The sequence below is a fragment of the Rhinolophus sinicus genome, linkage group LG05, assembly GCF_036562045.2.
Source record: "Rhinolophus sinicus isolate RSC01 linkage group LG05, ASM3656204v1, whole genome shotgun sequence".
In the NCBI taxonomy this organism is placed as follows: domain Eukaryota; kingdom Metazoa; phylum Chordata; class Mammalia; order Chiroptera; family Rhinolophidae; genus Rhinolophus; species Rhinolophus sinicus.
The window spans coordinates 116,260,310-116,284,836 of record NC_133755.1 but is presented as its reverse complement, the minus strand read 5'-3'; the positions used below and the strand labels follow the sequence as shown (position 1 = coordinate 116,284,836).

Here is a 24,527-nt window from a genome sequence, read left to right as displayed (position 1 = left end):
ACACGGCTGGAAAAGAACAGATCTAGGAATGATTCAAGATCTTTCTCCTTCCCACATGAGTGACCTTTTCCTACAGCAGTACAGCCTCCCTATTCATCCAGCAAATAATGTTTTATTGCCCAGTAATAATAATGAACCTTTATGGGATGCTTACTGAGTATCAGGCACTGTGTCCAATGCTTTCTATGTATTATTATTTAATTTTCATTTTCCTTTGGGCTAGGCACTAGTATCCCCACTTTCCAAGTGAGTAAACTGATTTTCCCTGGATCTTATTCATCTAGTACTAACCCTCCCCAAATCAATCTCAGAGTAATCAGTTTTCAGCTTGAGTTATGCATTGATTTCCTCACCTCATCTATGTTACTGTCTTTCCTTTGCAGCCTCTGACTCCATCCCTATTTACTTTTCTTTCTATGGGAAATTCTGTAATTTGTCTCGCTTTCTACCTTTATCATGATCTCTGTTTAGGCAAACTTGGAACCAAAATTATTTTTTCCTCTGCTTTTTAACATCTTCATTCTTTCAGGGTCTTGGGTGACTATGGTAGAACTGAGTTACATAAAACATTTTTGCTGTCTTGTTCCAACCCTGCCCCAGACTCTGAGGCCATTTGTTCTCTCAGACCTTCAGACACCGTAGCTTACCCTGGCCTTGTTGGTGAAGGTCTCCATTCCTTCCTGTCTGCTCATCACACTCTGACCTCTTGGTCATTTTTTAACCCAGTTTCTGGCTGGTTCACCTCTGCATTCTGCAAGAACTGCCCTTTCCTTATTTTCATCCAGGCTGTCTTCCAAGCTCAAACCATCATCCTCTTTCCTGAGTACATTGGGGGTTAGAGCAGAAATTCCCCCTGTTCATCAGCCTGACTCAACAGGAAACCGATCTCTCATTTATCCACCACATTCAGAACCTGCATTTTATTTTTAGAGTATATCTCAGATTGTTCCCTGTATCATTGTACTGAGTTGTGTGATCCTTTCTTCTCTACTTTTGCCTTTTTCACCTCACTGATACCCACGCTCTTACTTGGCTTGGAGAATATGTGAAGCACCATAATTTAGGCTGGAACCTAGAAGGGGCCTTATGGTATTCTTTAGTTTATCCCTCTCCCAGAGATAAGATCTTTTTTAAACTCTTCTTGACAACAGTTATCTACATTTTTCATTAAAAATTTCTTTTAACAAAAGTTTAAGGCTGCTTACATACTAGGTAGGTATTGTTATAGAGACACATCAAGGGCTTTGGCCCTGGTCCTCACCTATTTAAAATAAATGGAGGAAGACATGACTACCTCCTTAAAAAAAGGACTGCAGTTTACCTTTGGGGTGCTTTTAGTGTACAATATGGCATTGAGTTACCATTATTTTTGTGTGATCAGTAAAGGCAAATGGATTTTTAACAATACCACTTGTACATTAGTGATTAGTGGCTTGGCGTGAAGAAAAGATGGAGTTGATTTTCCACTGTTGGTGCTAACTTACTAAAGAAGGATGAACCGTTTTAGAAAATAATATGTCATACATACTTCTTGATGTCTTGAATATACTCTGAAACTACTCACTATCTCTAGTTGGTTGTTAGGCTTGTATTTTTCTTTTGTTTATGGTAGGTTAAATAGATGTAGATGTTGTTAGAAGAGAAACAAGTGGCTGATTTATTCAGGTAGATTCTAGGAACAAATTAGTCAAACTTTCATGACTTGACTATGTATTATGTAAAGTAGGCCCCGATTTCTGAGCAGACTAGAGCAGTTCTTAGATTTTAAATGTGTAAATCACTTGGGAATCTTATTAAAATACAGATTCTGGCTTAGTAAGTCTGGAGTGAGGCCTGAGATTCTGCATTTCTAGTGAAATTCCAGGAGACGCTTTTCTGCTGGTGCCTGGACCACACTTTGAATAGCAAGTGAATGGAGTATTCCTAACTTCTTTGATAATCTGCTACTGTGTACTACTATGGAAAAAGAAGAATTTAAAAATGATCTTCAGCTGTTGACTTTAAAATATATTTAATAAAACCAAACAATGACATGGCTTTTTGTAGAACATTTTATTGTTTTTCACCCCAACAGAGACTTATATATCCTTTAGAACCATATTGATCAATAACTGTTGCTTTTTTCACCTGAATCAAAAGGGCAGTTTTGAAATGTCCTGAATGTGTATAGTTGCAGCAGCTATAATAATACTAATAGAATAATAATAGTAAATTTATTTTCTAAATACTTTGTGATTTTCATTCAGTCTGCTAGTCCTCCGTTGAGTGCATCCGTTTGCTGAGTGCATACACTGCGCAGGTTTGTGCTATGGAGATAAGGGATACAGCCTCTTCCCAGTCAGTTGTGGGACACAATTAAGCAAACAGTGACGGGATAGGTGCATGGTATGATAGAAATACTCACAGTGAGCTTTAAAAGTTTCACAAGAAATACATATTTAATACTTTCAAGTACAAAAAGAGTTAATGTTAGAGGGGCTTCCTTCAGAGGGTTTTCAATTTGAGCCTCAGAACAACTCTTGTGGTTTGGTAATTTTATTATCACTCTTCCAACCCCATTTTACCTAGGAGGAAATTGTGGTTCAGAGTTTCAGGTTCACAATCTTTGGGCTCAAAAATGACCGATAGAGCTGGAATCCAGTTGTTCTTCCATCGGGTCCTGTTCCTTGCCCCTGTGCCACACTCCCTCTGATCCACGTGACTTCCCAAGTCCTCACCCAACTAGAATTATTTCCTACTGTAATCTTATGCTCTTTCTTGTTAATTCTAGGAATTTTTAATTTGGAAAATTAAACATTTTATTAATTTTTTTGAGGGGAGAAGATGACCAGTTTAGACCAATTGGGGAAGAAGGCTCATGATGACTGGTGGAAATCCTGAGTTCTAAAAAATGTTAAAAGATATCAGACTTTCAAAAAAAAAAAAAAAAAAAGAGGTCTATTAGAGACTTTTAAGGACGTTGCTTTAATGTACCTAGTGGTAACTTTTATTTAAATTAAAATTTATTGGGGTGACAATGGTTAGTAAAATTACATAGGTTTCAAGTGTACAATTTATTTATATATCACATTGTGTGTTCACCACCCAGAGTCGGTTCTCCTTCTATCACCATATATTTGACCCTGTTCACTGTCTTCTACCTCCCCCCTTACCCTCTGGTAACTACTAAACTATTGTCTGTGTCTGCAAGTTTTTGTTTCTTTGTTTGTTTGTCTTGTTCCTTTGTTGCTTTCAGTTTTATATCCCACATATCAGTGAAATCATGTTTCTTGACTCTTTCTATGTGACTTATTTCGCATAGCATAATAATCTCAAGATCCATCCATTTTGTTGCAAATAGCACTATTTCATCTTTTCTTATGGCAGAGTAGTGTTCCATTCTGTATATGCATATACATAGTGGTAATTTGTTGTAAGAATTATAGTTGTTTGTATGTAAGTAGAGGTTTCTAAAAGACTTGCACTACTTTAAAACTACTGGATGGATTGCAAGTATTTTATTATTTATTAAAATCTGGGTTACATTTTCTTTAAAAAGAGGTTTTTTTCCAAGCCTCTCTGAATAATTCAAAATTCAGAGTTAGACTTGTTATGTATTTGCTCTCGTGAATATATTATAAAATGTGCTTGTCTTCTCAGTAGGTAAGTTATAAAATGTTCTGTCTTCTCAGTTTAAACTCTTTCCCTAAGATTAATTATTGATGGTAGTTTTTCTTTAATTTGGTTTAACTCTTGGAAGAGAGGAGGATTTAGTGGTTGGATAATTATCAATAATATTTGACAATGCCAACATTTGTTGAGCTTTTATTCTGTCAGACACTGTATATATAGCATCTTATTCCTCCCAACAACCTCCTGTTATCATCTATAAGGTCAAAGAGACTAAATAACTTGCTCAGGTTTATTCAGGTAAATAAGGGAGCCAGGATTCTAATTCTGGCAGTCTGATGTGAGAGAGTCCATATTCAGAACCTAGAGAACTCTTCTAGATCAGGAAGAAAAGGTCTAAAAGACATTGAAGGGCTTGACTTTTAATGGGAGGGGCTCAGATTATTCCAGACGTGACACATTTGTGTGAAGATTTAGACTGGAGAGGGAATCGCAGAAGGAATGACTTTGTGGCATCCATGTGTGCTAGAAAGTTTCACACTTAATCGTCACACATCAACCCTATAAGATAGTATTTCCTCATTAAAAAGAAAGGAACAGTTGATTCTCCATCTATAGAATCTGTTGCCTACCCCATCATTTTTGAAACACCTTATTCCCTTGGTCTTCATGACTTCATTTTCTCTTTTCTCTTCTTTCCTCTCTGGCTGCTTTGCTGCCATTTCTCCCATTCTTCCTGTAAGTGGTCCCCAAGGTTCAGTCCTTGCTCATTTTATTCTCTCATTGTATGTGCTGTTCCGCTTATGACCTCCAACTCTGATGTGGTTTTCATTGCCAGTGACTCCTCTGTGTTTCTGCAGCCCTGCAGCCCTCTGCAGCTGAGCCTACTGGCTACCTCCACCTAGCTGTCCCACAAGTACTTCAAACCTAAGATGTTTAAAAATTCACCTGGTCGTCTCCTTCTAGATCTGCTCCTCTTCCTTTATGCTCTGTCCTGGATCATGACTTCACCGTCTGTGCCACCAGCCAAGCCAGAAATCTGGGAGTTCTCCTGAACTTTTCTTTCACTCTCACCCCTTACATCTAAGTCTGTAGATTTACTCTTGTAACTTTCATATTGCCCATCTTTTCCATCACCAGTACAACCCCCTGAATCCAGGTTTCCATCATTTCTTGCAGTCTAGTGGTCTCCAAGTCTGGCTGCCCATCAGAATCACCAGGGCACTTTGAAATCATAGTGTTGGGCCCCACCCACAGAGATTCTGATTCAGTAGATCTGGGGTGGGGCCTAGGAATCTATCTTTTAATAAGCAGCTGATGCTTATGTGGGCAGCCTGGCAACAGACAGATGTTTGGGAACCACTGATGCAACTGATCCCACCCTCTTGACATGTCCTCTTCAGTACTTCTTCCACTGCCTCCACCATGAACTCTTAAAAGTGAACTTTTGAACTTTTCAAATGTGATCCCCTATTTTTAACCAATTAAGTATCTCCCTATTACCTGCAGGATAAATTCCAACCTCTTCACCATGGTTTGTAAGACTCTCCCAGTTCTGATCTGACTTATAAATCTTCAGTAATTCTTGCCATCTTTCATTGTATGTCTCTTTTTCTTTAGGCCTCCTTGGTTTCTAAGATAAGTGTTTTATTTCTTGCTTTGGGGCTATTTATACCTACCGATGGTTCTCTCAGGTAAGAGGGAGGGCCTTCCTCCTTCCTTGTCTGCTTGGCAAATTCCTCTTTTATTTTTCAAGAAACAGTTCAAATGTCTGTTCTTAATTCTGCCTTCTGTCCTCTCTCCTGTCCTAACATTATTCTTAAGACTGGCCTCTGATTTTGCACTCCTTTTCCTGCAAAGCAAATGATTTTTTCATGTCTGTCTTCTCCTCTAATAGGCAAGAAGTTCTGAGAGGTTAGGGACAAAATAACCTGCCCCAAATCACTTAGATGAGAAGAGGTAAAGAGTCTGACTGTTCTATCTACCAGACTATGTGATTTTAAGATACAAATCAGGTTAAGAATAAAAACCTATTGGTGGAGGGTGTTCAAGACCAGCCCCACTTTAGGTGGACGATTTTTCTTCCCATGTTTTATAAAGGTATAATTTATACATAATAAAATTAACTGTTTTTAGTGAATTGTTTGTGAGTTTTGACAAACACATATAGTTGTGTAAACAATATATGGCCTTTTAATACAGATAAAATTGTGGGCTTGCTGACCAAACTAATGTTTGTAAATACATCAGTCCTACTTGGCATGAGCTTTATGAAACAGTCAAAATGTTCTAAATGGAAACTAGTTCCCGAGAAAGAGTGAACCCTTAAGGGTCTAGAGGATTAAGGTGATCTGTCTTGGTAATTATTATTAAAATAAAGTCTCTGGTTCCTGAACTTGATTTGCTTTGATATTTAGCTTTAGATTTGCTTAAATTTAATTTAAAACTAGGATAGGGAATTCATTATGAAAAAGACAGCTCCTTCTGCTTACACAGCTCTTTCTGCTAAAGAAAGACCCAGTGGTTAGAAATTTTCTGAATTTAGATATGATTACCTCCCCAAAACTTCTTTTCGTTGGTTCTAATAATATACTCCAGAAATAGAGAATAAATTGGATCTCTCTTTAGGTATATTAGTATTTGATGAGGTCTCTTTCTTTTTTCCAGGCTAAACATCCTTAGTCCTTTCCCACAACTCCTTGTGTCATGGTTTCCAAAGTATTCATGATCCTAGAATAGGTCTGCCAGATACAGCACCTAAGGAAGTGTGAAACTTGGTTTGTTTGAATATCTCTTGTCCTTTTTTCTGCTAAAGAAACTTCTGTAGGTCTCTCTTGTTTCTTTCCCTTGAAGGAACATGATTGATAGTCACAATTCTATTTTAAAATATCATTTGTACCTATAATTTAGGAAGAAATTGGGACATTTTTCTCCCTTAAAATTAATAGACATGGTGACTGAGTGGTACTGGAATAGTGGCTAGGATACATAAAGCAATTGTTCTGCCTTCCTGGGCAAATCTCTATGAATCTCATTTTAAGATAAAGGGATCATTTCTAAATCTAAAATTTTATAACTCTAGTTTAGATAAAGGTTTACATGCGACATGAAAGACTTAATTAAATAGGTTCAAAATAAGAGCAAAATCACTAACATACGAAGTCATAAACATATTAATAATACACAAATAAGACAATTTGACAACCAGATCTACTAGAATCAATTTATATTTGTGCCATATTGATCCCCTCCAAAAAAGCTTTTCAAACAGAGAATTTCCAAGAATGTTACATAAAACCCATTTGAATCTTGGTATTCCTTCATGACAGAATTTGACTCTAGTGGTGGCAGGAAGGATAGGGTTTTAATAGAATGTTTCTCTCTCTCTCTCTCTCTGTCTCTCAATAGATTAATGGTATGTATTCCCACCCATACCTGTGTACAATTAGGATGTTGACAACATACTTGAAATATATTTTCTCCAACTCTAATATGCATAATCTACCTTTAGATTCAGTGCAACTGAAATGAATGGGGCATTTAATTTACCTTTAAAATGTTATTAAAAACAACAACAACACTCAAGCAGAAAGAGATCAGACTTGTGGTTACCAGAAGTGGATGGTGAGGAAATGTGAAATTGAAGGAAGATGGTCAAAGGTACACACTTCCAGTTATAAGATAAATAAATACTAATGATGTAGTATAGGAAAGTTAAGAGAGTAAATCCTAGGAGTTCTCATCACAAGGAGAAAGTTTTTTTCCTTTTTATTGTATCTATAGGAGAAGATAGACATTAGCTGAACTTATTGTGCTAATCATTTCACTATACATATAAAAATCAAACCATCTTTTTGTATTCCTTAAATGTATACAGTGAAATATGTCAGTTATTTCTCATTAAAACTGGGGCAACAAGCAAAAAAAACAAAACAAAACAAAAAAACACAAGCAAATGCACACATCTTTCTTAGAAGGAAGGCAACATATAAAGTTATTTTAACAAGTGCATCAATGAAAAGCTGGATAGTCATTATTTTAAGGTTTTATAAATTATGTAAAGCTTCAGTACTCATGATTTCCATTTGCTGTTCTAATCCCTCATTTTTTTTTTTTTCATTCAAGACTTGGGTAGGGGGACCTGTTTAGTAATGGTGAATTTTCATATCATTGTGTAACACTATTGTGATGCACTCAGTCCTCTTTAGTGAAAAGGGAACATAGAAAAGAAGTATAGGATATTTGCACCTTGTCAGAAGTACTAAAGGAAATATTACTACTACAAGCAGTTCAAAAAGACACAAGTAATTGCAAAGAGCTGGAAGAATTCATAGAAATATTTTCACAGGATGGGAGTTGTTATGCTGTGGTTCAGGTCTCTGACAATTATTTACTACAATTTCCATAATAATCTCTGTAGGTGGAATTTTTTGAGAACACTCTGACCCTTGTAAACTGTAAGGGCTAATTTGAGAAGGGTGTGGTGTGAAATGTGGGCTTCTATAGGCTGAAAACAGGGCTTAGTATAGTGATTGCTGAATGAATGCATGACTTGCATTGCTGGGCAAAGAAATGAGGGCATTGCCTTTCTGTCCCTGGAGAAAGCAGTGCGTTTAAGACACTGAGCCTAAGAGAGCATACATGTATTCACTAAATACAGGATGAAGTGTCGTTGACTTAGGTTGAAGTTATAGCTGAACCAACCTAGAGGAGGTTCTGGGAAGAAGCAGTAGGAAAGGATTGCTATATACTGAAGAAACCTTGAATATCAATAAATGTACGCTGAATTTCACTGAAGGGATAGAGAATAAAGGACTAATATGAAAAAAAGTTATCCCCTCCTCATTTATTCATCAAATAAATGTTGAGACACCTCGATAGGCCTTGCAGTACAAGAATGAAAGACCCAACCTCTGCCTTCAGGGTGATTACATTTTAAAGGAAGGTCACTGGACAGTGTGATTGGTGCTGCAATGGAATAGAAACCTATGCAGGTACTCTGGCAACACAAAATGGGTCCCTTGATCAGTGAAAATTGTCTGTTTTTTGGATCCAGTTTCCCTCATTTTCAATTCCATTCTTCCTACTAATTATTATTTGAAAAAGTAACAATTTTCAGAAGTTAAAAAAAAACAACACAAGAAACTTTAGGGATGGAATATTGCATAGCATCAGTTGGAACTTCCAAGAAAATGCAGAATCTTCTTAAAAATGGGCTGCACCCTAGACCTACTGAGTCAGAACCTGCATTTTAACTATGCCCCACCAGTGATTCTTCTTCTCCTTAGAGTTGGAGAAGCACTAACATAATTCACCTTCTCTCTACCAGGTTTTGTAGGGGACGAAGACAGCCTGTGCCCTATGCACAGTAGCAGAGCTGGCATTAAAACTCAATCCATCTGTTTACTGGTGGTCTTGCATGATTTCTCTGATAATTTGACAATTTGACAAACAGATCTACTAGAATGAATTTATATTTGTGCCATATTGCCCTCCACTTTATCTATTCCCCTCCACTTTTTTTATTCTCCTATTGGTCTCTGTTAGTGTTTCATATTGTCAGATCTTTAGCTTGTTACTCATGTCTCTTTCTTTGTCAGTTCTCTCTTTCAATTTCTCTGTTGAATGAGAGAATGGCACAGGTTACCTCCATTATACATAAAAAATAATGCATTTTTATTTATTCTTGATTTCAGGGAAATTTTTGGACTTGTTTCTCCAATTTTTTTTCTACTTTCTGCTCAGAACTTCCGTTGAAGTTAATAGTAATTCTTTATGTAGTAAGAGTGACAAATACCTACATGATGTTAGAAATTAGAATCTCCTTACAGATGAATTTATCTTCCTTTTTTTTGTTGCATAGATGATCCCTTAAAAGAGTCCTTTTGCTCTTTGTATCAATCTCATGGAAAAAACAGTACTTGCCCTTTGGTTTGTGGATAGGAAATGCATGCCAAGCAACTCCTTTTTTAGTGACCTGAAGTAGAGTAGGGCCTTAAAGTTTAGGGGGTTATGTATCAGCTTGTTTTGTCCTATAATAAAGAAAAATAAAGTAGATAAATAACCCATGTTTTAAGGGGGCCTTCAGCGTGGAAAAATAGGGTCATAGAAGTATAATAGGACAACATTAAAGAAAAGTGAACAGTCACTGATGGGATCATGGCGACACAATGCCTTCAACAAAAGCCGGCCACTCCCTCCTTGTGAGAGGTTTACTCTCTCTCCTGTCTTTTAAGTATTTGAGTTTAACTTTGGAATATGTTTTGATTTAAGTGATAGAACCTTAATTTCCATGGATAGATGGATAGCAGGCCTCCTCTGTAAACTATGAAATAAAGACAGTTTTTCTGTTTTTCATGTTCTCCTACGTGTTTTAAGTCACTATCCCACCTTTCTAACAACTCTGATTTCATAGAAATCAGTTATTATGTCACTTCCTGAGTTTGGAGATTAGGTGATTAAATATTGTTCTGCTTGTGCTTCATGTCTTTAGATTCTATTTTCTGTTGACAATATACAGAAACAGATTGGTTTATTTTTAAGTAAAGTATTTTGAGACACAATTATCTAATCCAAAGCTATTTTGCATTTATAGTTTTAGGAAAAGTGTCAGTTTAAGTAGGGAGACATTGTAATGAGCAATTAAGTTAAATTTATTTAGGCTAGGTTTAGGAACTGGCTGAAAGGTAGAACATTTTTTTCTACTTTTACTATTTTAAAAATATATGATAGTCCTCAAAATAGAACATAGAAATGTTTTATATTACCAAGAATAAACTAGACATTAGATTCACAACCTTTTAAATGCTGATTAGCTTTTAGAGATATAAAATTTAATTTCAATATCTTTTTGTAATGTATTTTTGTTATCCCCATATTTCATTTTCATGCTTCTCTTAGAAATGTTTTACTTGTGACAAAATTCTATTATAAAATTGATTCATGGTTCCATATTTGAATATTAAAGACAGTTGATTTATTTTAAATGAAATAATGTATTACTATATATATATTTACATATATGTAAGGTAAAGGATATATGCTTGAGAGAAAAAGCACATTAATTGGTTATATTCTTGGGTAAAAAGTAAATAGACCCATGTTCTTGAGGAAAAAGTTAGAAAAATGTGTTGAATGTGGTGATTACCATTTAAATAAATCACAGAACTGTAATGATCTCTAATATAATCCCCGAAATATAACTGTGCTCTTGTCTTCAGTATCCAGAAATATCCCAGGAAATGGCTTCCATTGCCCCTCCCTTTTCAGTGTATTAATTCATTTCTGCTTTAGGCATAGGTAGGAGGGAGCAGCTTCCAAGCTGCACTGAAATATTTCACATGCTTAATATGGAAGACAGGTTTCTCCTTACAATAATATCTATGGAATCTTTCATCCCAAGCTTGTCCTGTGTTGTTTTAGTGAGCTGTATTTCTTGTCTTTACTCTCTGGGCTCTCTGTAAACATAATGTGTGCCATATGTAATGAAACTTCATTTTCAAAAACTACTCACAAGAATTGGTCTCATTTCTTTGGTTTTTATGCCGTGTATTTTTGTTGGGACTCAAAAGTCAATGATCTGTACTTGGTCAAACTAGGAAAACTCAGTTGAAATGTTCATTTTGTAAAACATGTATTGTTTAATGAAATTTTATGTTATTTTGTTCTCTCTGTAGATAAACGTGTGGAAAATTGGCCTCTGATGCAGTCTCCATGGCCTACACTTTGTATAAGTACGCTTTATCTCCTGTTCGTATGGCTGGGTCCAAAATGGATGAAGGCCCGAGAAGCTTTTCAGATACGCTTAGTGCTCATTCTCTATAATTTTGGGATGGTTTTGCTTAACCTTTTTATCTTCAGAGAGGTAGGTAATTCCCCAGGGTTATTGGAAATTAAAAAATGAGAATATGTAAAACCAGCAATGTAATAGTGTACCCTAAGATAACTGTTAGCTACTCTAAAAGTAAATTTTATATTATTGACATTTTTCATTTTTGGATAACAAAAATATGAAATATACATAAAGCATAGGACAGTGTAAAATGGAATTTGAAGCAGACAGATTGGATTCTAAAATAATGCTTAGCTGTTCTGACATTGGAAGTTGACTTTTCTGAGACTCATTTCCCTCCACAAAACAGGATAATACCTATCTTGTTAGGGTATCAAAGATAAAGGTGAGATAATTTTCGCTTAGTGTTTAGCACATATTAAGTACTCAGTAAAAGGTTGCAGCTATTTATTTATAATTCCTATTCAGAAGTTTCAGGTTTGTAAATGATCTAATTATACAGATGTAAAATAGCAATTTCAAGTTAAATCTTATTACATAATGTATTGGGGTTGGAAGTAAAATGAGTTAACTGTTATACAACCGGTGCTACTAGTTGTCATATAGTTTTCTGGGCACCAGCAAATTTTCGTGATATTTTGTAAGGAAATCCTAAGGCTAGATTGACACAGCCATTTTTTAAGTTAAGAATGAAAGGCATTTGTTTCCCAAAAGACTCCTCATTAACATTCTATATGAACCCAGAGAACTGCACTGACGATGCCAGGAAAATAAATAGTACTCTCCTTTAAAAAAAAATTATTTTCTTTAATTGTCATCTTAGCCTACAGAATCTTAACTTGGTAAAAACAAACAAACAAACAAACAAACAAAGACTTCTATTTATTTGGAAACTTTTATCTAATTTGTTAGATGCAAACTACTCTGGATCAAGAATAGAAATCAATGCAACTCCTATATCTGAGTCATGGTCAATCAAAATTTCTCCTAATATTATGAAGTAGATAGAGCTGATGTCTCAGTCCAAAAGTTTAATGTGATTTTTAATTTAGATTCGATTTTAAAATAAATTGACAGTACATTTTAGAAATTCCAACACATTAAATGTTTAATGCATTTGAAATTTTTGAAGATAATATTGCTTTTTAAAATAATCTGAAAGATTGCATATTATATTTAGTGTTTTTAAATGCTGTATCTATTTTACTCCAAATATTATTCCCTTTTTTTCCAGTTATTCACAGCATCATATAGAGCAGGATATAGCTATATTTGTCAGAGTGTGGATTATTCTGATAATGTCAACGAAGTCAGGGTAAGTACATTAAAAATACTCTTAATTAGTCGAAGTGGGTTTAATTTTATGGTCCCCAATCTGTGAAAAATGTACTTTAATGTAGTGGTTAGAGTGTACTGGATTGTTTTGAGTCAGTAAAGCTATGCTTTTTTTAAAAGCACATAATTGAAAATCTGTTTTCATACATGAAATCTGTCTTTCGTGTGATGGTGTGAGAGTGAATATGTGTTGGATTACTAGAATGCAGTACTTAAAAAAAAAGTTCAATGTTTAGTGTAAATATGATATTTTATATTTTTGTTGTTTTGGGTCAAGAACTGAAATTCATAAAGAGTCTAATTCATTTGTTAAGAAAGTTTGAGGGAAAGCACATTTTATAAACTGTATAATGTTTCTTAAATTAAGTATAGCACAATTTGTATAGATATAGTCTCAATTTTTATTATATTTGCAGAAAAAGAAATCACTAGTAACATAATGGTATCATATTTTACCTTCCAGTCACCTATATTAGTAAAATTACCATTTTACTCAAGTGGAAGAAATAATAAATTACTTTATTTGATTAAGTATGCATTGAACTCCTCTTGTGTACTGTGGTTCATATTAAAAATTATATACACATAAAATACATATAAAAAACATATAGATGTCTTTTGTTACATGTACTATACATATAGTAATAATATAATATGTATTAGCTACCCTTGAAAAAAAAATAGTCTTTTGGGTTGGACAATATAAATACCGTGTTTCCCTGAAAATAAGACCTAGCCAGACAATCAGCTCCAATGCATCTTTTGGAGCAAAAATTAATATAAGACTCGGTCTTATTTCACTATAATATAAGACCGGATCTTATATTAATTTTTGCTCCAAAAGACGCATTAGAGCTGATTGTCCGGCTAGGTCTCAGTTTCGGGGAAACACGGTACCAATGTTCATCAAAACCCAAGACCAACAACCTGCCTTAATGTACTTAAGATTGTATGTCTTCACTTCCCTATTAGCTTATGTGCTGACGAAAAATCACTCTTTTGGTTGCCATATTGGTTTTATTCATTCACTGTATATGTACTGAACATCAGTCATAAGCAGATAGCGTGAGGGGCACTGGGGACAAAGGTGAAAAGACAGGAGATCCCTGCCTTTGTGGAGCTAACATTCTAGTGAAGGGTAGGAGAGGCAGACAATAGTCATGTAAACAAATGGTTAACAAGAAAATGAAATGTGTGATATGACCGAGAGAGAACGAGAGGACTACTTTATTTAGATTTTCTGGCTAGGAGAAATTTTCTTCTGATAACCATATTGTCCGAGAACCTCCTCAGTGGAGAACTGATTTCTGTGGTCTCACTTGGTTTGGGGAGAGGAAAAGGAAAACGTGTTTAACTTGCTTTCTTTTACGGAACTGCTCTTAGAAAAATCCCTTGGGTGAAACAACATACTAATGTTTTTAGGATAAAGTTTTAAAAACACCACTCTGGTAATTGAGAACCGACCCTCCTGGCATGCATAAACAGTCAGTTCTTTAAAAAATTAGCTATTGTGAGAACTAATCAAGGAGAAGAAAGAACCAGAGATTCACAACAGATTGCATTTGAAATTTTCATCCCTTTGTCTTCTCTTCTCTAACATTAGATGTAGTAGAATAAATGACTCAGGACTCGTTTTTGTATTCATTGTCATAAACAAGAAGTATCACTTTTCACTTTGATGTAGCTATTTAGATATGTCTAATGCAGTTTAAAAACAAAAGATAAGAATTATTTATTACTATGCATGAATCATGACTAATTTAGAGGCCCAGACGGGGAAAAACATAAGACATCTCTTACCTTCTAGATAAAGCTTACTATGCCAAAATGGTTATAGTTACTTTATTTTAAAGTACTAACATAATAGTGGATATTAAATACAGTGTTGCTGTGAGTAGTTAACTAATTCAAGCCTATTTTCAACTTATTTTATCATTTTCAACAATATTATTACCCAAGCAAATTCAGTAAATAATTCTCAACCTGTAAATACAAGACTTTATTTTTTTCTTTGGCCTTTCTCTTTCCTCTTTGCCCATACTTAATATAATTTTGCTTTTTTAAAGCAAAAACCGAAACCAAAACGAACAAAACCCCGTGGTATCCAACATATACAAGTATAAAATGAGGAAGGGATCTATCAGCTCTAAAACATGTAAGCCTGTCTCTGAATGAATCTCTCAAACCCCTGACATACAGAGATTTCTTCAGATGTGTACTGCTTTCTTTGTTATTTGTACATAGGACATATATGATAGAAAATACTTGACTTAAAGAAGTTCAGTTTAGCTTACTATTACAGTAAGATTCTCGTAAAATATCTTAAACATGTATGCAGAGGGCACCTCTCACTGGATCCTTGTATCCTTAATCTCAGCACGTATACTAAGTAATCTTTCTGTACCATCTGGTGTCTTAATTAGAGCCCAGGAAAAGAAAAGACTTATTCATGTAAGCAGGATTATATTTACGACCTAGGAAAAATTTGTTGTTTTTGTTTGTTTCAATCTATCATTTTAAAGATTTTACTGCCTAATAAATACTGTGTTTCCCGGAAATAAGACCTAGGCGGACAGTCAGCTCTAATGCGTCTTTTGGAACAAAAATTAATATAAGACTCAGTCTTATTTTACTATAAGACCCGGTCTTATCTAACATAATATACTATAAGACCGGATCTTATATTAATTTTTGCTCCAAAATTCGTATTAGAGCTGATTGTCCAGCTAGGTCTTATTTTCGAGAAACACAGTACAAACTACTGTGATTAGGTACTTACTTTGCTGCACATATTGAAATGACACAGAGTCCCTAACAGAGACCAGTTGCCACACATAAACATGGTTGCAGGAATATCTGAAGTATAATATAAGCTAAACATGAACAACTGAAATACCTTTACAAAGTAAGTACCTCAGGTTCTCTATGAAATTGGAAAACAGCAGTGAGAATGTGATTCCAGCTCTGTATTCGGCAGTTTGGTTGCACGGGAATCCGACTGTATGACAGACCAAAATTTTCTCTAAATTGTTGGTACAGAGTAGATATAGACTTACTCTTTTCTTTCATTTTTCCCCATGGATAGATGCCTAGGTTTGACACCTACTTAGGCAAAAATGATTCCATGACTCATACATTTTGTGCAATGAAAATTATTTAGGATTTATTTACAGTGGGTCAAAAACTATATGACAGTGTCGTTCTGGTGTTTATAGCATGCTTTTCTTTTCTTTTTACAGATAGCTGGTGCTCTGTGGTGGTACTTTGTATCTAAAGGGATTGAGTACTTGGACACGGTGTTTTTTATTCTGAGGAAGAAAAATAACCAAGTCTCTTTCCTTCATGTATACCATCACTGCACAATGTTTACGTTGTGGTGGATTGGAATTAAGTGGGTCGCAGGGGGACAAGGTGAGCATTTTCAGGAACACATCTGCATGTTTAAATTATGTAACTGTGTTATGTGCAAAGTAATGAGAACCTGGGAATTTGACTTGGTTTATAATTTAACTTGCTTTCCTGGTTAATTATTTCCATATTCATTTCATTTTGAAGAAACTAAAGCTTTAGCTTTTTATCTATGACTACTTTAAAAGTTTATGCCCCAGAGATGAGCATAAACTAATCCTAAATGCAGAGAGTAATATTTTGATGGGGAGCTCTTCTAGTGATTCTGATCCAAAGGATACCAAGATAGAACTTCTCAGTCTGAAGGCTCTATCCCTAACCCCAGCCCAGAGCCCACCCCTGCTCTAAAATAGGCCTTATGTCAGCCTGTTTGTTCTTACTCAAAGGAAATTGTATATAGCCTTGTTGATGTTCAAAATCATCTGAATTCACAGTTGAGGCTCATTCTTTTAAGTTCACCTTGCTACTTTCCATTTAATTATTTAGAAGCCTAAGAAGTGAGTACTGGTTTGTTGTAGATATGTATATTGGCACATCTAAAGGCAATGAGACATTTACAAATGTACTTAAACAATTATATGTACCGTGACATTTCCCCCCAAGAATGATAGAATAAAAAGTAATACTTCTGTATTGGGGCCTACTTAAACCACTGGAGTACCCCATTTAAAAACTTGCTGCTTTGAAATTCCCTTGCATTTGAAGAACCGCCCTTTTTATTTATGTTTAAAAGACTAAATCTGAACTTTAAGCATACCTAGCATGATCTGAAGAGAAGACTTTTCCTTTAGTACTATTTTATAATTTGTATTCCTAATCTGTATTCAAAATTGTTAGAAAATAATATGGATTCATTTATTTCATGTCCAAATGGTTTATTGCCTAATTAAGTTTTCTGTGTCTTGTAATTCTGTTTTCCTAAAGCATTTTTTGGAGCCCAGATGAATTCTTTCATCCATGTGATTATGTACTCATACTACGGGTTGACTGCGTTTGGTCCATGGATTCAGAAGTATCTTTGGTGGAAACGATACTTGACCATGTTGCAGCTAGTGAGTTAAATGCTTCTAAAATTTCTTATGGTATAATACTGAAAATGTTTGAGTTTATTAATTGTGAAGTTCTGAGTCATTTTGGACAATTTTCTATTACAAAGTCGACTATTTCTGTGCCCCAGCTGTGGGAGTTGAGGCTGCTTTGCTCTGAGCTACCTGCTCATAGACATAGTTGTCATGGCCACTTGCTTTTTAAACATCCTTAAGAAGCTAGACACAGGTCTTGTCTAAGAGAAACATTCTTTAAAAATATCTGTGAAGTGGATGAGTAAAGATCTAAGATCTAAGCACGTCACAAACTACACAGACTCAGATATAATCAGAAAAATAATATAACTTCTTTCTCAGGTAATTTCTTTTTGTTAACTTAAAATATTATTGTTACCACCCTTCATCCTGCCCTTGCTTAAATTTTCTGTTTGCTGTTTTATTTTTCAGTCCTTGTTAATAGATCCCATACATTTAGAAAATAAAAGTTGAAGAAAAGGCCTAGAGCCAAGAAAGGGGTAGGGTAAAGGAAGGGAAGAAGGACCAGAGAACGCCTCTTAATTCTCTAACACACAGTACTTAAAGAGCAGAGCTACGTATTTTCAATTGCTAGTCTTTAGAGCAGATGATGTTCAGTACATACCCCTGCAAGGACTTCATGTAGGATTTGGGTGCATCAGTGTAACATTCAGAGCTAGGCACTAACCCAGTAATCAAACTGGAAATCCAAAACCAACCTGGTAGCTATTCTTTAAGCCTCGGAATTTATTATAATTTACTTTAATCATAGTGTGTACATAATTTTATCAGTGGAATCACATTTGGAAATATTCATCTCTGCTTTAAGTTGCTAAACAGCTGGCTAACCAGACAGGAAACACAACTTTTGGGGAATGCTAGTTGTGAAGAATTCATTTGTAACTAAAATGTTACAAAAAGCTTCCTCCAGTTTTTGTGTAAGCTGTTTGTAGTTTGTGTAATTCCTTTCTCTTAGTAATTAATAAGTGGTTCTGAGAAAATGAAGAGATGACAAAAGTCACGTGAATTATTTATATCTATTTTGTTGTGTCCTGCACCTGACTCCTTGAGCGATTCCATACGCAATCACACCCACATACACACCCTGTTTTGGTGATGCAGGTTCTAAGAACCATTGTGAAATCCAATGTTCTTAAAATCTGGATTTTGCCATGGAAAATTTTAAGTTGTTTAGTCAGATATAAATTTGGGGCTTACATGGAATAAATTATTTTAATATAATAATTAATATTGATAATGCTATCCTAAAGAGAAACCAGAATTGCTCATTCCAAACAGAATGTTAATTTTATGAAGGATAGTGTATTTGCCAAGCCAGAAGTTCTCACAAATTTATCATGTAAATTAATCTTGTGAAAAGGTAACCCTTGTTAACACCATGGAATTCATAATATTTATTTTGAACCTCATTCATTTATTGACATATTAGAATTTAAACTGATTTGCCTCATTAATTAAAAGATCTTAATTTTGGCTTTTGTCCTTTAAAAACTCTTAAAGTTAAAAATGATTGTCTCCTTTTGCAGTTATTCTCAAATACCTACTAAATTTTACCCCAAATCTTAATTTTTAAAGGATAGTGTTACTTTAAATGTACATTACCTGTCTACCATTCTGTAACAAACACATAGTGAACCATTTTGATAAGTTTATTTTTAAAAGTATGTATACCAGCTTACTGACATTTTTGTGGAAACAAATCAGTCTAAAATATGGGAGGAAAACAGAAATTCAAGAGTCCCTACAATACTGTTTACTCTCTTAGGCCATTGACATTCCCTCTTGTTAGATGATATTATTCAGTATTATCCAACGAATATTCACTGAGTCCAGACGTTGTCCCAAGGACTCAAGAATCATCGGAACAACACAGGGCCCTGCCCTTTGGAGTTACATTCTAGTGGAGAGATGGGTGATCCAGAACTCACCAAATGCAAAAGACAATTTCAGATAGTTGTAACTCTTATAAAGAAAAAAAAACACAAAAAACCCACACAACACAAAGACACTTTGGTTAATGGGATTGAGAGGACCCACTGGGTGGAAGTACTTTAGTTCTAGTCATCAGGGAGCCCTGGCTGAGGAGATGGCTTTTGAGCAGCGACCTGAAATGAGAAGGAGCCAGGTGTGGGAGCCAGAGAACTATTAAACTTTGGATAATGTGGCAAAATTGGGGCCCATCTTAGCTAAATAGAAGATTCTGATGTTGTTAAAAGTGGTCTACTATTCCCAATAAACACATCCTGCGTTTTTGTTCATTTGCTTTTCAGGTTCAGTTCTTCGTGACCATTGGACACACAGCAATGTCTCTGTACACTGATTGCCCCTTCCCCAAATGGATGCACTGGGCTCTAATTGCCTACACAATCAGCTTCATATTTCTCTTCCTTAACTTCTATATTCGGACATACAACGAGCCTAAGAAATCAAAAACTGGAAAAACGGCTGTGAATGGTATCTCAGCCAATGGTGTGAACAAATCAGAAAAACTAGTGATAGAAAATGGAAAAAAGCAGAAAAATGGAAAAGCAAAAGGAGAGTAAATTGAACTGGGCCTTAACTGTTGTTGACAGTGAGGAAGATCCCATTTCATATACAATTTCAGGGAAAACAAGCAGATGAGGGTTTGGGAGTGGGGAGAAAAAGGCAAATGTGCTCCTATGTATTAGTAACCTTTAGATTGAGTAAAGTGTTAAGTATGGTACCCGGATGTTTTATTTATGAAGTTTTTATTTTAAACATTTTTTTTTTTTTAAATTAGCTTTGTTGTCCAGACCAAAGCAATCATTATGTGACTTTGGATGCTCTCCCTCTGCTCACATCCGTTTGTCTAGCGCATGAGCTTTTTCATGCATCTTATATGCAGTCATTCTTCAGTCTGATGATCACAGAAACATGGTCTTTATGAGTTTTTTGGCTGAGTTACTAATTGCCTACTGATTAAAATCCATTACCTTACATTTTCTGGTCCAAAGCTGGAAATGCAGGTAATTTAAAATTTGCACATTTGAATTCATTTGCTGACTGGAATGGTTGAATCTCTCCACCTCTAGTCTAAATATACCCTTTTGGTTGTAATTCAATTTTTAAAAATCTGATGATCTCTGTAGACTTTTAGAGGCTTGATGATGATGGTGTTGGTGAAAATAAGAAAGAATTACGGTAAAATCCTGTCTGGTGACCCAAAGGTCACCATGACTTATGGCACAAATCACTGTGGGAAACAATTTTTTTGACGAAAAGGCAGCCTTTCAATACTTCTATTAATACCAGAAACATTATGAAAATTAAGATTATTGTCTGATTGGAACATAAAACAACTCATGTCCTTATTAGTAACATCATAAAATAGTTACATTAATGTGCTTTTAGAAGACAATATGTTGATATTTATCAGACTTTCCTTGTTTTGATTTGTGGCTGTTACCGATTTTTCATATGTGGAAATATACCTACCTCTTCTGTTGGAAAGAACATTTAAAATTAAATAAATTTTAATTAAAAAATCAAGGAGTCCTCTAATGTAAATTTTGATATTAACTTTCAAATTCACTAGTTTTTGTTTTTTGCTTTTTTACAAATAGCATACTTTTCTGTGAAACTATCCTTCTCTTTCAATGTGTTTAATTTTGGACTAATGTTTTCCTTGTGACAACGTTGCAAGACCTTATTTATTAATGAGATGTGAAGTGTAAACCCATCTTGGTGCAATATTCTTGACTCCTTGGTGCTAAAGATCACTAAATTCAGTGCTTGGTTGTTAAAAGGTGTTAACCGTTAAGACACAAAATGAATAAAAGTGAGAGTAGTCAGAACCAGAAAGTTAAATTTGCTATGTACAAATGAAGTATTTCATGTAATGTAAATGAACAACTGGAAATTCACTAGGGAAGAGAACTTGTACTGTGTCTTATTACATAAGTTAAATTGTTAGGGGATGTTGCACAGGGATCATTATGGAAAGAGAAAATGTGACCAAAAAAGAAAAAAAAGCATGAATATTTCTAAGTATCCCAACATGTCAAATCTTCATGTGCAGAATGTATGCTGTTTGTGCAGACCAACTATTTCAGAATATTTTGTAAACTATAAAATATTTATTGTGCATTAAAATTACACACCCCCTCTTCCCCCCAAAGGCATGCAGTCATGAGGCCTACAGAAAATTTGCAACACCTATGTGGTTTGGTCTAAGAGGATTCAGCACCTTTGTTTTTGCTGCTCAGTGTGTAATGACTAGAGACTTGTAAATCTTTGTGAATATTCTGTACTAGTTCCCCAGAACTATTAATTCCCTGCTACCTGATTTCAGCACAATAAATATACTACTGCAGTGGGAAAATGATATTTTTGTTAATCAGTTTATTATAATGTAAATTATCTGCTAGATGCTTATTTATTTGATTCAGTTGTTAATCTAAATTCTGCTGCTAATTTCTAATATAGAAAAGAAATTAAACAAGAACTTGGGTGTCTACAATTTCTGGTAAAAATTTATTTTTTTATGGTAGCATATTTTTACTTCAAATATTAGTTGCCTTTGGAAGAACTTTTGAGTCCAAACACAAAACATATCATTTTCTTCTATTCTTACATTTGTCATTTCAAATGTAAGCTTTAACACTTTTTAATGTTGTGCTTTTTTTTGTTGTTCTAAAAAATAAAGTGGGGAAGCTCTTGTGTTCTTATGTTTAAATCATTCAGTCCTCACTGTACCTAAGGTGCTTTATCAAAGATGATTTTAAGACATGATAAATGTAGCCTTTTCTAGTAGCTTTCAGAATTTCTCTATCATCACACTAAGTTGCATGCCTCAGACCTAAAAATTCAGTGAAGTAGGATGGCATCCACTTTTTCATAAAACTTTGTCACTAAAGAAAAATTTTCTTAACATAGAAAACTAGGACTTCATTAAATATTTGCAATGACCAGAAATACCTAAGGTATGTAACAGTGCATTTTCCAATAGAATCAATGACTGTAACTGTTCTTTTTTTCCTCTTTTCTGTGTTACTCTTGACTCTGTTTTGCTGATGGACACTGACTGATGACTAGTGTCAGTATTAGCATTATTACTTTAGTCATTCTCTTTTTCTCTCCACACACTCTCTAGGTATTCAAAAGTATTTTCACATGGATTGTTATACTCACATTTTAGAACATAGAGTCTAGCTGTATTTTATAGATTATTAGGAATACTTTTATTTGCAGTTTTGTTTCATATATGCACCTCAGTTACCCTATAAATAAGAAAGAGAACCTAGAGGTGGAAGTGATTTTTGCTATCTTATCCATTTGATAACTTAACAATTCAGGCATTATGTATTGACCATTGGGGCTGAACTTTTGAATCTCATCATCATTAGAATGCAGCATCATGCTGAGCTGTTCACACTCTCTCAGCTCTTTCCTCATTATAGCCTTAATTTCAGCCAGCCATGTTCATAACACTGTCCTTACTGAGAAAAAGACGATTGCAGATGTACGGAGTGTACAGTGGATGCCCAGTACAGACCTGGGAGACTTAGGTGTAAAATCTTGCTGGATGGTAAATAGAGCTGCAGACTTGACAGGCACGGTGATGCTGATCTCCGTACACAGGAGCCCAGCACCTGAGCAGTAACCACAAAACCTGCGGAATGAGATTGGTCACCTGACACTCAGCATGCAGGCAATTTTGACAAGTAACCATGGAAAGCAAGTTCCTGATAGTGTGTTTTGGAATCCATGTTACATCTTAGGTATTTTACTAGGCAGATGACATCTGAACGTTAGCTGTGAAAAGGAATGGAAATAGACACAAATTCCTTGTTTCAAAACTCTATAAATCAAGTAAGTATTAGAAGTTGGTTTTCCTAATATAAAGTACAAAGGGAAGGCACAGCTGTGAATAAAAAGACACAGCTTTTTAGTATTTTTCAAGTTTTTAAAATAACTCAACGTTCCTTAAGGAGATTGATACATAATTGATACATAGAATCACTACCAGAATAACACAGATTCTAGAATATATCACTAAAAGGGCATTGTGACTTTATGAAGAAGGTGGTCAAAACTTTCTTTAGATGATGATTAATTAACAGGAATTTTAGGTAGGCAAGGAGTGATCTGAGTTATCCCTTGGAGTTCTTTTAGATTTACAGGTCTAGGTTTTGCTGTATCCTTTGAGAAATTAAATGTTTTTTCTACCTGTTAAAAAAAGCAAAAAAACAAAAACAGGTCTTAAGTCTTCTTTTTTTCTTTGTCTTTTTCATTTTACCACATAAAGCCATATTTACATATTCACATGTGAACAAATTTTTCTTCATACTTTTGTTCTTTGGAGATCCATCTGATCTTAAATAGAAATTCAACTACAATTTTATTTTTCCCATTCTCATAGGTGAGGTTTTCCCAGGGAACGTGTCCTTAAAGTAGTATCTCCTTTGAGAATAAATACATACTGAACCCACACCACTTGATATCGGTCTACCTAATTATGATAATCTAATGAGCTCTCAGAAAGTCACATTGTAATCGAACATCTACACAGAGCCTATGTTTAAATTCAAAGACATTCTATAAAAAATCTTGGAAGGTTTAAATAATACAGCCATTTCTAAAAAGATTGGGTCTTGAAATTATTGGGTATTTCCCAATTTAACTACAAGACTGTGAGTTAAAGAGTATTTTGTCTGTCCATATACTCCGTCCGTCTCCAGGTATCCCCGAATCCTCTTCTGCAACTTTAGAGAAGCCAGTTATGTTGTTCCTTTTCTTAGTCATAAAATTTTTCTTTGAATTTGCCAGGGGGAAACAGGAAAACATCTAGTTGAAATTCCTTCTTTGTCATCCCTGATGCATTATAGTTAAACTGAGTTTCTCCTCCCTGTGAGGAAGCTCTCCTACGAACCAGTCTTTCAAGAATAATGATTACCTAGCTATTTGGTAATGAGAGGGTGGGTAGGTTATGAGTCTTGCATGGCAGGTAGCATTATGTTAGTGACATTCACGCCTCAGCTTTGAATGTGGCTTGTGTTCTAATTTCATTAATCTGGGAATGAAATACAACATTTACATTTTAATAAGCATACTATATAGTTAGGATTTATCAGCTGAACACAAACAATTGGATTTCAAATATTTTCTGAGTTCAGTTCTCCTAGTGAATAATAAAGATGTCATATGGTCACAAAAGAACAAATAAGTGCTCATGAAAACTATATTTAACAACATAAATGCTTGAAACTACAGGTACTACTGAACCCTATATATACTGTTTTTTTCCTATATACACATATCTATGACAAAGTTTAATTTAT

General features: G+C 34.8%; 1 protein-coding gene across 1 annotated transcript in view; it reads left to right on the top strand.

Moving 5' to 3' along the window:
• ELOVL4 (ELOVL fatty acid elongase 4) overlaps nt 1-21,706 on the top strand; it is a 31,203-nt gene extending 9,497 nt beyond the window's left edge. The window contains exons 2-6 of the mRNA XM_019729570.2: nt 11,286-11,473; nt 12,636-12,716; nt 15,976-16,147; nt 17,069-17,196; nt 19,497-21,706. Coding sequence (XP_019585129.1) covers nt 11,286-11,473; nt 12,636-12,716; nt 15,976-16,147; nt 17,069-17,196; nt 19,497-19,769 — 842 coding nt within the window. The 3' untranslated portion in view covers nt 19,770-21,706. The remainder of the gene's footprint in view (nt 1-11,285; nt 11,474-12,635; nt 12,717-15,975; nt 16,148-17,068; nt 17,197-19,496) is intronic.
• The last annotated feature ends 2,821 nt before the right edge of the window (nt 21,707-24,527 follow it).